Source organism: Mastigoproctus giganteus, chromosome 11 (assembly GCF_048544385.1).
Source record: "Mastigoproctus giganteus isolate SK-2022 chromosome 11, ASM4854438v1, whole genome shotgun sequence".
In the NCBI taxonomy this organism is placed as follows: domain Eukaryota; kingdom Metazoa; phylum Arthropoda; class Arachnida; order Uropygi; family Thelyphonidae; genus Mastigoproctus; species Mastigoproctus giganteus.
Window position 1 is genome coordinate 146,932,151 of NC_143585.1, and position 14,093 is coordinate 146,946,243.

The window sequence follows — 14,093 nt, forward strand, 5'->3', positions numbered from 1 at the left end:
ATTACAGTAAATGTTAGGGCATGTACGATTAGGACAAGTTACCATTAGTGCTGCTACAGTGATACTAAACCGATGTTATCGTGTGTTGTGTTCGCGCACCAATCAGCACGTCGTTTGCCACGCCTACCTGTCAATCAGTATATCGTTCTCGACTTTGCTCCAGACCGTTAACACCTACCGTCTGTTTACCGAGTGAGCAGCGCTAGAGTGCCGTATCGGCAAACTAATTTTCCGCGTAAGTTATCCGACGTTTCTCGTCGTTCTCGTGCAGGCTTTCTTTACCTTCGCCCTGACATGATCTGAAAACATTGACATTAGAAAATTTAAAACAGTAATCAACTAAGGTAAAGAAGAATAGAAATTTTGCAGATCATCCCATTTTGTATTCTTGTAATGCCAAACAACACAAGGTTGAGATTGGTCATGAGAGAAAGGTTCCATTGGAGAAGAGACCATCACTAAGTTGTGATGTGAGGTGCCTAGAGTACCATTCATCTAGACAATGTACTTAGAAGGGTTATTTGTGAGAAAAAAAATCAAGCTTGTTGTGGTTAGGATTGTTCGGTATTCTGGTAGGTAAATGAACAGTCTATTTGAAGTCATTAGTTAATTGGAAAAGCCTTGGCATCTCGAAAAGCTGGATCTGAGCGACTAGAAAACGGAAGCCAGCTGGAGTTTTGAACATTAAAATTGCCAAGAAAATTAGCTCACTGTTATGAAAGTTGGACTGGAGAAAGCCATATTTCAAAGAGAGGAAGTCAAACAGTTAAGAGTGATTAGTAGAGTTGGGAAAATGATAAAGGCAACAGATGAATTTGACAGATTGCATAGGGAAGAGATTTTAAGCCAGAAAAGATCGAAAAGAGAAGATTCCAAATTGATAAGTCTCTGACACGACATATCAGAACAGATACACAAATACCTCCTTTGAAGCAAAAGGAATCACAACGAATAATTTGGACAACTGAGATGGGCATTTGTTGAATCAACTGATAACTGAGATTCTGACAGAAAAATATATGGATGTTATTGAGATTAGAACTGAGACCACATACATTTGTGAAATGGACAAGGAAGTAGTTAGGAGGTTTAGATCTTTTCACAGATAAGTTTATTCTATTAGTTTTGCTATTCATTATGCATTCAGTTATAAAGAAAGTGTGGAAAGGGGACATATTGTATGAAGTAATAAAATTTTTGGATATGGCATACAACAGCAAGAATATATCCAGCTCCTTGACAACTCTCCACTTACACATTACTCGGCCTCCCTCCAGTGACTATTTTGGCAGAGCATTACTCGGCCTCCCTCCAGTGACTATTTGGCAGTTTATACACTAACTGATCCAGATGTCTCCTAGAGAATTACCAGTAGGTTCAGTCTTGTGGACTATCTAACAGCTGACCCGCAAACACGATTTTAGAGCTGTAATGTAAGGAAGATTGAATCCTGTCATGATGCATATCATAACCTCAAAAGACATCAATCATACTGCATGATGGAAGAGATGGGGAAGGGTTTACCAGAGCTTGGCTCTGGAGACTAAACATTTCACTTCACCACTTAAAGCCTCCAGTACCTAAAATAGTGGTATTGCACTGGTTGACAAGAATCATCTTACCTAGTATTGCTTGGAAACACAGAAAGGGGTGGGGGCATTCCTCTGTGTGATGTGGATGCCACATCTCGATCCCGGCTTACATTGGTTCACAATTATTTGATCTATACTACATATACTGCACTAGCATACTAGCTGCAGTTTTTCTGGACTTGCACACAGGGTTTATAACAGTTTATAGCACCCATTCCCACCATCATGAAGGTGGAAACAGAGGAATTGGTTGTCACAGAATGAATGGACTTCTCTGAAATTCAGTCCACATGACATATCGCTGAATATCAGTTCCATCAGCATTTTAAACTCCCAAGTAACAGACCCTAGCTTGTCATACTTGGAAAATATATTCAGCTTAGTTTCACCTGATGTCTTTCTTTTCCTATATCTATTCCATTTTAAGAAAGTAATTATGTCCAGTATGCTGACTTAAAATTAACTTTTGTCTTAAGATTTTTGTTTCATTCAAAGTATTTTGAATTTCATTTCCTTATTTTATATCTCATTTATTATAGCTATATATGAAGAAGAAGAGGAGGAATGTAAGTTTCTTTAAGCAATATATTAATATATATATATACACATTAAGCAATATATTAATCCTCTACAATTAATTAAAATATATAGGATTCTGTATCTAGAGGCATATCCTGATCTGCATTGTCCTGATTTACTTTTGTAGTTACACATTTAAGTTGTACCTGTGCTTTAATATGTTGCTTTACACTGAAGTTATGTCATTTGAGAATACATCATTTGGCTTTTCTCTCATAAACTTTACTGAGGAATCTTATATTTGTAAGTTTAGTGCATGATTTGGTTACTCATTTTGTCTGGTGACATATCATTTTAACCTTTGGGTGTCCATCTGGGTTCATTAGACCAAAAAGAAATTAAATGATTTTGCCAAATGGAAAAATATTGGATCAAGTATGAAATGCCACTAAGCCTCTTTAGTTTATTTCTTCTAAACAAGTGGGAGCCTTAGACAGGTGCCTGGGCAAAAGCTCACTTCAGAAATAGCCATCTCATTTGCTGAATTATTGAAGTATCTGTGGTCCATGTGCTAGAAGTATTGAATAAGCTATTGCTGGCATCTGTGCAGCTTTTGGTTGATTTGCTGAACTAAGGTGCCTGTATGCCCACATGTGATTACTATGGCAATGAAAGTAAAGAACCAGTTGATAATAATTTTGTGTGCAGAGAAACATAAAAATGGGCATTCCTCATAATGAATTTGATTTTTATATAAAATATCGTACTACCTCTCTTCATTGTATATTACATCTACCATCAAAATTTAAATGCAGGTCATCTATTGGTAGAGTCATTATAAATGCTCCCGCTAACGCAAAGTTTTTAATTATACTTAGCCACTTTATTGACTTAATTGTTAGATTAAATTATTTTCTATAAGTAGCTTATACTCCTAGTCAAGCCCCGTGGTTTATTTTGAATTTAGATAATGCGATTTGGAAAGTAAATAATACCTCATGTTCGTAGATTAACCGTTCGTAACTTGCCGCCATTGTTATACGATACAAGTATGCACCGAACTAGATAGCGTAAGGTCTAACGGAAAACTAGATAGCATGAGGTTTAATGGAAAACTAGATAGCGACTAAAGTAGTATAAATTAATCAGTAAAATTTATTGATCTTATTAAATTTCATTGTCAATTGATTTGTACTTTAACTAAATAAATATAGCGACCTAGTTTTTACAAACATAACATCATAAATTAATATATATAAGTTGACATGGGATAAGAACGTCATATCGGAGATAACATTCGATACCGAAATATATATATATATAGTGTTATAACTGCATTGGGATATAATTTTAGGGTTATATTTTGTATTGTAATTTTATTGAACTTGAATAGAAATCATAACTCAGACCAGAGCAGCAAGCAAAAGGCTCAAACTAATGGAAGTGGTGTGGCTCAGGGGGAGAACTGAGGGGGGGGACAGTTGTCCTCTGAATCACAGTCTATTGAAATGTGCACTGCTTGTTTGATGTTTGTGGAGCAATCAGGAACGGGACAAGATATTGCCAAGGGGAATGTCTTTGTGTGTGTGTTTGTGCGCGATGTAAAGAGTGCGAGGAAATAGGCACCAACTCAGCATTGTTATGGGCTTATATGAGAGCTTGAAAGACAGGTTGGATGACCTCGAAGGATTTAAATTGAGGGGCCCGTCAAGCTCTCAGCTGCCCACATCAATGCCAGAGCTTGCACTTGAACATCAAGCAACACAGCGGCAAACCCCAAGGCAGAATATGCTGGTCCCAAAGGAACTAGTTGTTGTAGGTGACTCTATTGTCAGGGGAAACGGGGAACATATTGTGCAAAAAGGATAGCTGGAACAGGACCAGGGTATGTCAGACAGGGTCAAAGGTTGATGACGTAGAGCAGATATCATCTTTTAAACACAAAAATGGTGATATTGTTGTACACGTTAGCACTAATGATATTAAGAGTAGGAGACCAGCAGAATTACTTAACAAGTACAAGTCAATGCTGAAAAAAAGCCGTGATTTAGGGTTGAATTTGAAAGTGTCTGCAATTCTGCCCAGACACAATAGGAGGGAGTGTATGATGAGCCTTATCGATCAATTCAGCCCTAGAGAGATTGCACAAGGCTCCAGGGGTAGAATTTTTCTCAGCCTGGTCTGTGCTTGTTAACAGAAGAGACAGCTTCTACAGGGATGGGATACACTTAAATAGAAAGGGTGCAAGAATATTTGCTGATGCTATCGAGGCAGAGTTAGGTGGGTCAGAAAACTGCTAGCTTGGGGGAGGGCACATGGACTAATAGATTAACAGTAGCCGCTGGCAAAGGTAAAAGTGATTCTTGCACTACTTCTATTGAAATGCAATTGAGCAGTAGCCTAGAAAGCAAGGCAATAGGAATTTCCAGGAATGCTGGTAGTCATAGTGGAACAAGTAAATACATGGGCTGTGTTAGGGTAACTAAGAGTAGAAACAGGTGCATGTATACTTGCATGTACACCAATGCTAGGAGTATAGTTAATAAATTCGATGAGCTTGAAGTACTAGTCAAGACAGCAAAGGCAGATATTGTTGGGCTATCAGAGACATGGTTATTTGTTATTTTGTTATTTGGTTTTTAGGAGCATTAGCAACTAAGGCCATATTGCTCGGGGATATGCGGTGGTCATTCCCTGACCTTTCCGCATCCTCCGTATTTGGTGGTGACGGGCTCGAACCCCGGTCTAATCAAGAAGCGTGTGCTACGCACTGCTGCTCCTTCCCACCTGGCTACGGAGGCACCTATAGAGACATGGCATCACACAGACATAAGCAGTGCAGAACTGGAATTTGGGGAGTACAATGGGTACAGAAAGGATAGACAGTACAGTAAGGGAGAAGGGGATATGCTGTTAGTTAAGAACATAAAATCCTAAGCAAGTGCTTCCAGATGAATTTTCAGGATAAAGGAAAATCACTCTCTCCTAATGCTCTGATATGATGCTTACAGTATAAAAGAGGTTGACCAAATCTAAGGAAGTACATCCAATTGATATTGGTGGACAATGTAATGTTGAATCTGTTTGGTGTGACATAAGGACTGGGAAAGGAAAAATGAGAGTAGGTGTGTGTTATAGGCCAAATGAATCTGATGAGTATAATGAGCAATTGTGCAGAGAAATAGAGTGGGCAGAGAAATAATGGGGATTTTAATTTCCCAGAGATTGACTGGAATTTGTGGGTTGGTCACTCTCACACTAGCAAGGCTTTTGTGGATTTATTGGAATATTTGTTTTGTACAGCAGCATGTTCGGAAGGCAACTAGAGGGAGTAATACACTTGAACTGATTATCAGTAGTGATTCTTCATGCATCAAGAATCTGCAGATAAAGGAACCACTAGGTGGCAGTGATCACGGTGTGCTGAAGTGGGATTTACTCAGATATAACTACCATCAAGGGTAAAGGTTTTTGCTTTCGTAAAGGTGACTGCGTTGGTCTGAGACAGTATTTAAATTCTATACAATGGGACAAACTGATGATGTTACCAACAGCAAATTCAAAATGGGAAGCAATCAAAGAATTAATATTGGAAGCTACTAGGCTTTTCATACCAATAAAGAAATACTGTTCAAGATTTAGGCCTAAATGGATGTCAGATGAATTAATTAGATATGTGACAGGGAAGAAAAATGCATGTGATACATAGAACTGAACATGTGACACAGAAGCCTATAATAGATATAAGCAGGTCTGTAAGCAAGGTTAGGCAGGCGAAGGCAGATTACGAGAAATCTTTAACAAAGGATGCAAAGAAAAATAGCAAAGAGTTTTTTTACTTATGTAAATTCTAGAAGGGAGTTGATGAATCAGATTGGTCCACTTGATATCGATGGTTTCAACTGTTGATGATCCTGCTCAGGTAGCTAACAAACTAAATGAATATTTTGCATCTAAATTCACACTTTTTTTTTTTTTTTTTTTTGGTAGTTGTTGGCGCATCGGCTTTTGTGGCCATAGTGCACCTCCCAAGTTTTTTGCAGTACTTTGATCCAAGCCCGAGGCAGGATTCGAACCCACAACCTTTGGGTTGCCAGGCAGGCACTTTACCCACCTGGCTAGCCCGGTCGGCAATTCACATGTGAGGCGTTATTCAGGGAGGGGAATACCAGAGGTGTATTCAACTCTGGCAGTAAGCTAGATAATCTTGTAATAACTGAGAGTAAAGTGGAGGAGAAATTGTTGAAGATAAATACAAGAAAGGCACCTGGGGGCGGATGGAATCTATCCAGTTATATTAAAGGAGGCAGCAAAGGAAGTAAGGAAACCCTTAGCCATAATTATGAGAACTTCCTGGGACTCAGGGAGGTACCCATGGACTGGAGATGTGCAAATGTGACCCCAATCCACAAAGGAGGATCAAAGTCGGAAACAGGTAATTACAGACCTGTTAGTTTAACTTCTGTTGCAGGAAAATTAATGGAGGCACTGCTTAAAGAAGCATTGCAGGATCATCTAGACAAGACTTCTTCAATTATAGCTCAGACACACATGGGTTTGTTAAGGGGAAGTCTTGTCTGCCAAATTTGATTCAATACTACGATGTAGTCACAAAGGAACTGGATACAAAGAATAACTTTGATATCATATATTTGGATCTTAGAAAGGCCTTTGATACTGTTGCACATGGAAGACTGCTTCACAAATTGGAGCAGGGTGGCATTGGAGGCAAATTGCTGCTATGGATAAAGGGATGGTTGAGTGGGAGAAGACAGAGAGTGGTAATCAATGGACACTGCTCTTCGTGGACTAATGTTATTACCGGAGTCCCTCAGGGTTCAGTGTTGGGTCCGTTGTTGTTTTCATTTATTTATAAATGATATTGGCCCCGGGTGCCAAGCGTATTTCGAGGCCAAGCGATATTCTGGTGATATATAGAGCGCTCTTCTAAAGTGATTGAAGTTATTTCCTTTTAAGTTCCTACGTTTCTAGCAAAAGCCTTTCTTTTATAACTAGTTTTATACTTGAAAACCACAAGTTAGAACACAGAAAGGAAACACACCTTTCTTTTTCCTATATTTCTTGTTTTATTAACCAACTAACACTTCAACCGCTTGGCCTCCGAGCGGCACTGCTCCTGCCTCCCCGTGGCGGGGCCGGTAATCTGGGGGAAAAGTTATCCCCCAGGGCTAAAAGGAGCAACGATGGATAAAAATGAATATCCACCTCTAGAGCCTTCAAACTCAAGGCTAGACAAACCTAATGATGAAGACGTGAACCAAGCAAAAAGGCTCCGAAGAGAAGTTCAGTGCAATGAAATGCCAAACTTTCTGGTGATACACTCTCTCTCCAACCAACCTGTAGGCAAATTATCACCATTCGTCATCCAAAGATTTCTGGAATCGATTGCTGGAACACCAAAAATGGTTAAACGACTGCAATCTGGAGACCTATTAATTGAAACAGCCAACTCCAAACATTCCGAGTGGCTGCTCAAAACAACGACATTCGGTGGCCTGCCAGTATCTATTACTCCGCACAACACCTTAAATTCCTCGAAAGGCGTTATAACCGAATGGGACCTACTTACAATATCAGAAGAGGAATTAGTTAAAGAACTGAGTAATCAAAAAGTAACCAACGCCAAACGCATAATGACCAAAAAAGATGGAAATCTCGTCCCAACTAGGTCAATCATTTTAACCTTCAGTACCCCAGATTTGCCATCCTCAGTAAAAGCTGGCTATTTAAACTGCCGAATTCGGGCTTATATTCCTAACCCGATTCGTTGTTTTAAATGCCAAAAATATGGACATTCCCAACAAGCATGCAGAGGAGAAGCTATTTGTCCTATTTGTGGTTCCAAGGAACATACACAAGCAGACTGTTCAGCATCAAGTCCCATTTGCCCTAACTGCAAAGAAAGTCACCCAGCATTTTCAAAATCCTGTGAAATGTGGGAAAACAGGGAAGAAAATTCAAAAATATAAAATTGAACACAAAGTCACATACCCTGAGGCACGCAGACAGGTTATGTTGACCATGCCCAGTCGTTCATATGCGTCTCACACTCGAAGCTTTATTTCAACAGCAGTACAAACAGATGTATCAATACCCCCCAGCACATCTATGGCTAATTGGGTTAAAAATACACTATCTAATTCAGGAAAAGACACACATCAAACTAAAACCAGTGAATTGACCAACACTCCAATCAGCATCCCAACTGATACTCGGACAGTCTCGCATGATAAAGAAAAATTAAAAACTACCAAAGACAACAAGAAACCTGAATCATCCACCAATAGTATGGAAGTAGATGTACACTCAGATCTTGAGGAACCCATACTAGAACTTCATGCAAATGACACTATGGATACTGGGCGCCCCAGCTTCCCAAAAAAAGACCGGAAAAAGTGCTCAAACAAAAAACAGTCTGATGAATCATCCTCAACTAAACCTAAATGAACCACAGTATCTTACAATGGAATTGCAGAGGTTTTCGTTGCAACACTGACGATATTCAATACTTAATTAACCGATATTCTCCAGCTGCCTTCTGTCTACAGGAAACTTACCTGACCTCACAAATTTCTCCTTCGATAAAGAACTATTGCCTTTATCGAAGAGATAGAAATACCGCTAATGCTGCCCATGGTGGGGTAGCAATCCTAGTAAACTCGAAGATCCCAACTAGACATATCCCAATCCAAACTGAAATAGAAGCTGTTGCTGTTCGCATAACTCTCCATAGTGCAATAACACTTATCTCAATCTACCTACCACCAAACCGTTCTTACTCTTTAAGAGATCTTGAAGACCTGTTTATACAGATACCTCCACCTCTCTGTATATTAGGGGACTTTAACGGGCACCACCCATTATGGGGTTCTCCCAAATTGGATAGACGTGGCCGACTAATTGAAAGCTTTTTAGAGGCACTAAATTTCAGTATACTCAATACTGGTGCACCGACACACGTACAGCTCCCAGCAGGACACACATCAGCAATAGACCTCACAATTTGTTCACCAGTACTAGTCCCAACCATAGAGTGGAATGTAATAAATGATCCCATGGGCAGTGACCACTTTCCAATAGTATGCAACTTTCTGATAGCAAAGACTCCTTCAATTCAACCGTGCAGAAAGTGGAAATTTGTCCGAGCAGACTGGGCAAAATTTCAATCGTCAATCGACCTTGATGAGGAAAAAATCCGCCTCCAACATATTGATGATGCCACAGATTACATCACGTCGCATCTTCTAAATGTGGCTAAAAATACAATACCACTATCAAATCCCCCGGGCCGAAAACATCATAATTACTGGTGGAATGACAAATGCACCACAGCAAAGAGAGCAAAAAATAAAGCTTGGAATTTGTTTCGGCAATGTCCGAGCACAGTCAATCTTATTAACTATAAGAAATTAAGGGCAAAAGCACGCTTCATACAAAAGCAAGCAAAGAAAGAATCCTGGATCCGTTTTGCCTCTAGTTTTCACAGAAATACTGATTCCAAAATAATATGGAAAAAAATTAGACAGCTGTCTGGTAAGTTTCCTACCATACCTTCTCCAATCCTCTCTTGGAATGGGAAAGATCTCTCTAATCCAGTAGATATAGCTAATGCTTTGGGAAATACTTTTGCCGAAATTTCAGCAGCAACAGCCTATCCTACCTCATTCCAAAGAATTAAAAACACTGAAGAAAAGCATGCTATTCATTTTCAAACTGCCCGTCTTCTCCCATATAACAAACCTCTGCAATATTCTGAACTTTTACATGTCATTAAAACTGCCCGCAATGGTGCTGCCGGGCCAGATGGGATTTATTATGTCATGCTACAACATCTTGATGACAAAGCTTTGCGCTGCCTCCTGGTCTTTTACAATCGCATATTTTTAGAAAATGTTTTTCCAGCTTCTTGGCATCACTGTACAGTTTTGGCATTCCTGAAACCTGGAAAAGATCCATCCAACCCGAATAGCTATAGACCCATATCTCTCTCAAGCTGCCTCAGCAAAATTCTTGAGAAAATTATCCACAGAAGACTCGTCTGGATCATAGAGTCGGAACAGCTAATGAGCCATAGTCAATATGGCTTTCGTCAAAACAGGTCATGCCTAGATCTTATGGTCAAGGCTGAATTTGCCGTCCGTAATGCTTTTGTCAAACGTGAACATCTAGTAATGGTTTCAATAGACATAGAGAAGGCTTTTGATACCACTTGGCGGTATGGTATACTTAGTGATCTTTACCTTCTAGGACTACGAGGCAACCTCCCTATATTTATTGAGAACTTCTTACATACTAGATCATTTCAAGTTCGATACCAACATGCCCTTTCCACAACTTTCATCCAGGAAGAAGGTGTTCCACAGGGATCAGTACTGAGTGCCACTCTTTTTTTTGCTCTGAGAATAGATTCTATCACTAAGCAGCTTCCAAATACAGTTGAGACTTACCTTTATGCAGATGACCTTTCCATCTCCTGTCATTCTCAAAACATGAGGTCTGTTGAAAGACAGCTTCAGATATCACTTAATAAAATTCAACAATGGGCAAGCCTCAACGGCTATCGGCTCTCGCAGCAGAAAACAGTTGCCATCCACTTCTGTAGACAACGCAAACTCCATCCAGATCCTGAACTTCAAATTTCTAACATCGTTGTCCCAGTCACCAGCAACATCAGATTTCTTGGATTAATCCTTGACAACAAGTTAAATTTCCTAGACCATATTAAAAATGTACGGACGTCATGTCTAAAAAAGTTAAACATACTCAGAGCTTTATCTGCCCAAACATGGGGTGCAGATCGTACCTCGCTTCTTCGTTTATACAGGGCATTAATCAGATCCCGTCTCGATTATGGTGCTCCTGTCTATGATTCTGCCAGAAAGAGTGTATTACGCTGGCTTGATCCAATTCAGCACAGTGCTTTGAGAATTGCAATTGGTGCATTCAGAACGTCGCCAGCACATAGTCTCTACATTGATGCTCACGAGCCCCCACTAGCTTTACGCAGGAAAACACTGTTACTCAAATATGCTGTAAAGATACAAAGTTGTGCCTCTCATCCCGTTCAGTCATACCTTTTCAACCCACCATTTGAAATCTTATACAGAAACAAACCTAGCATAGTAAAGCCAGCTGGTCTTCGCCTTCTTGAATTGGAGCAAGTTTGGAATATTTCCGTCCATTCCGTACAACAAGTAGCCACATGTACTCAGCCACCATGGACTCCTCCTCCTCTTCCAACCTGTGACACTTACCTCTGTCAATGGAGAAAGAATACTTTGCAAGCATCAAATGTCAAACAAATTCATGCAGTTCACACTCAAAGATATACTGACTTCTCCCCAATCTATACAGATGGCTCTAAATCTAATTCAAATGTTGGAGCAGCTGCAGTGTTTCCGAATACAACTGTATCAGTTTCCCTTCCATCAGAATTTAGTATATTTTCTGCTGAATTATATGCAATCAAACTAGCTTTAGAAAATCTCTGTTCAGACAGTTCCTTCAAATCAGTTATTTACACTGATTCCCTCAGCTCAATCATGTCGTTATGTAATTCCTCAGATGAAGTCCACCCTATTCTTAATGAAATCAGAAGCTTATTACTGAAAATTAAAAAACGCAACCAAATGGTCACTTTTTGCTGGATTCCATCCCATTCTGGTATTTTAGGCAATGAACTGGCCGATAAAGCTGCAAAAAATCCAACTACTTTTGATTTAACCAATATCCCTGTTCCAGCATCAGATTATGCACTAACAGTTCATGCTGCTTGCATATCACAATGGACAGCACTCTGGCACTCTCAGACTAATAATAAACTCTTTCAGTTTAAACATGATCCAAAAATCTGGCACTCCAGTATCCGTACATCGAGACAAGAAGAAGTAGTCCTTTCAAGGGCAAGAATAGGACATACCCATCTGACCCACCTTCATTTACTCACAGGAAATGATCCACCACAATGTACACATTGTTCTAATAATTTGACAGTAAAACATATTCTTATTGGCTGCCCCTATTATAAACAAGCCAGAACTTCATCCTTGATCTCACTGGTTAATCTCCATAAACCAATAACTCTTGAAAATCTCATTGGTGATAAGGCAAATGTTTCTGAATTTTTTGACTTTCTCAGGCAAACTGGGCTTTTCAATTATTTCTGATTTCAGATTTTCTTTTGATTTAGGGAAAACTCATGTTTTAATATAATAAGTGAATAGGCACATTATAGCCTTAGCAGCTTATGTGCCATTAAGCCTCCAGAACAACAACAAATAAATGATATTGATGATGGTATATCAGGCTTAATGTCCAGGTTTGCAGACAATAGGAAGGTTGGCATGGTTGTTAATGACACTAATGACAGTACAAAGGGTACTAGGAAAGTTTTGCAATATGACGCAACAATGAATCACAGGAAGCTGCTTGTTGCTGCATGTTGAGACATGTTCATACGTGCATAGTAGCCGCTGCGCCAAGTCGATGGACTCAGTTATTCATTAGTAGTGAGAGTGTAAAGTGCTTGCGATGGCATCGTGGTCACGAAATGAGATAAGGACAGTTTTGCGGTATAATTTCGTGCGTGGTTTAACCATAGACCAGTGCTTAGAAGAAATGACTCTTGCACTAGATGATGATGATTGTCCACATCGTACAACGATATTCAGGTGGTATAGAGAATTCCAAAGGGGAAATTTCACTCTGGAGGATTCTGAGAGGCCGGGAAGGCCACGAACGTCAGTTACGGAAGAAGACGTTACTGCTGTGAGGAAAATGCTTGACGAAAACAGGCGAGTGACCTACCAACAGATAGAGGATACTTTGGGCCTAAATGCACCAGCAATTCGTTCGATTCTGCAAGATCATTTGCACGTGAAGAAACTTTGTTCTCTCTGGGTGCCGCATCAACTGACTGAAGAGCAGATGACACGATGTGTGACTTGGTGCCGGGAGATGTTAAAAAAGTTTGATAAGGGACAATCTCGGTATGTGAACAATATCGTGACAGGTGACGAGACTTGGCTGTACTATTACGATCTGCCGACCAAGGCTCAAAACAAAGTTTGGGTCTTTGATGATGATGACGACACACCCGTAATTGTCAGAAAATCCCGATCTGTAAAGAAGAAAATGATAGCTGTATTTTTCAAATCGAGTGGAATTGTGGAACGTGTCGTTTTGGACACGCAGAAGACAGTCACAGCTAAGTGGTATACTGAACAATGCCTGCCTAAAGTCATTGGATCTATGAAGAACCTGCGGCCAAAGTCAAGAATGGACACCTGGTACCTCCATCACGATAATGCTCCAGTTCACCGTGCCAAAGCCTGCACCGAATATTTGACCACGACAGGACTGAAACTTCTCGAGCACCCTCCCTACAGTCCAGACCTTGCTCCCTGTGCCTTTGCACTGTTCCCGCATGTGAAAATGAAGCTAAAAGGGAGGTGGTTTTCCAGTGATGAGGACCTTCTAAGGGCTTGGGCAATGAGTGTGCTTTACTCCTTAGTGAAACTTGGCAGAACTGGTTTAAAGATTGGTTTCGGAGGATGGAGAGGTGTATTGAATGTAGAGGAAATTACTTTGAAAAAATTAAATAAACAAAGCTGTATTGCAAAACTTTCCTAGTACCCTTTGTACACTGCTGCAACAGGATCTAGAAAGGTTGCGCAGTTGGGCTGAGAGGTGGCAAATGAAGTTTAACATTGCCAAATGTAAATTACTACATATGGGAAGCAGTAATCCCAGAGTAACATATCAACTCTGTGGTACCACACTGACAGTGGTAGAGAATGAAAAGGACCTGTGGGTAATTGCGCAGGCAGGTATGCAGTTTTCTGAGCAGTGCAGACGGTCTGCAAGAGTAGCTCATGGTGTCTTGTCAATGATATACAGGAATTTTTCTAGCAGGGATAAGGAGGTGATTATTCCCTTGTATAAGGCAATGGTCAGGCCACA

At 40.0% G+C, this 14,093-nt stretch overlaps 1 protein-coding gene across 3 annotated transcripts in view; it reads left to right on the top strand.

Moving 5' to 3' along the window:
- The window catches only part of LOC150078504 (oxysterol-binding protein-related protein 9), a 607,385-nt gene that overhangs the window by 304,286 nt on the left and 289,006 nt on the right, over positions 1-14,093 (top strand). For all 3 annotated transcript variants that reach the window (XM_090385178.1, XM_090385176.1, XM_090385177.1), the window contains one exon: positions 2,132-2,158. In XM_090385178.1, coding sequence (XP_090241304.1) covers positions 2,132-2,158 — 27 coding nt within the window. The remainder of the gene's footprint in view (positions 1-2,131; positions 2,159-14,093) is intronic.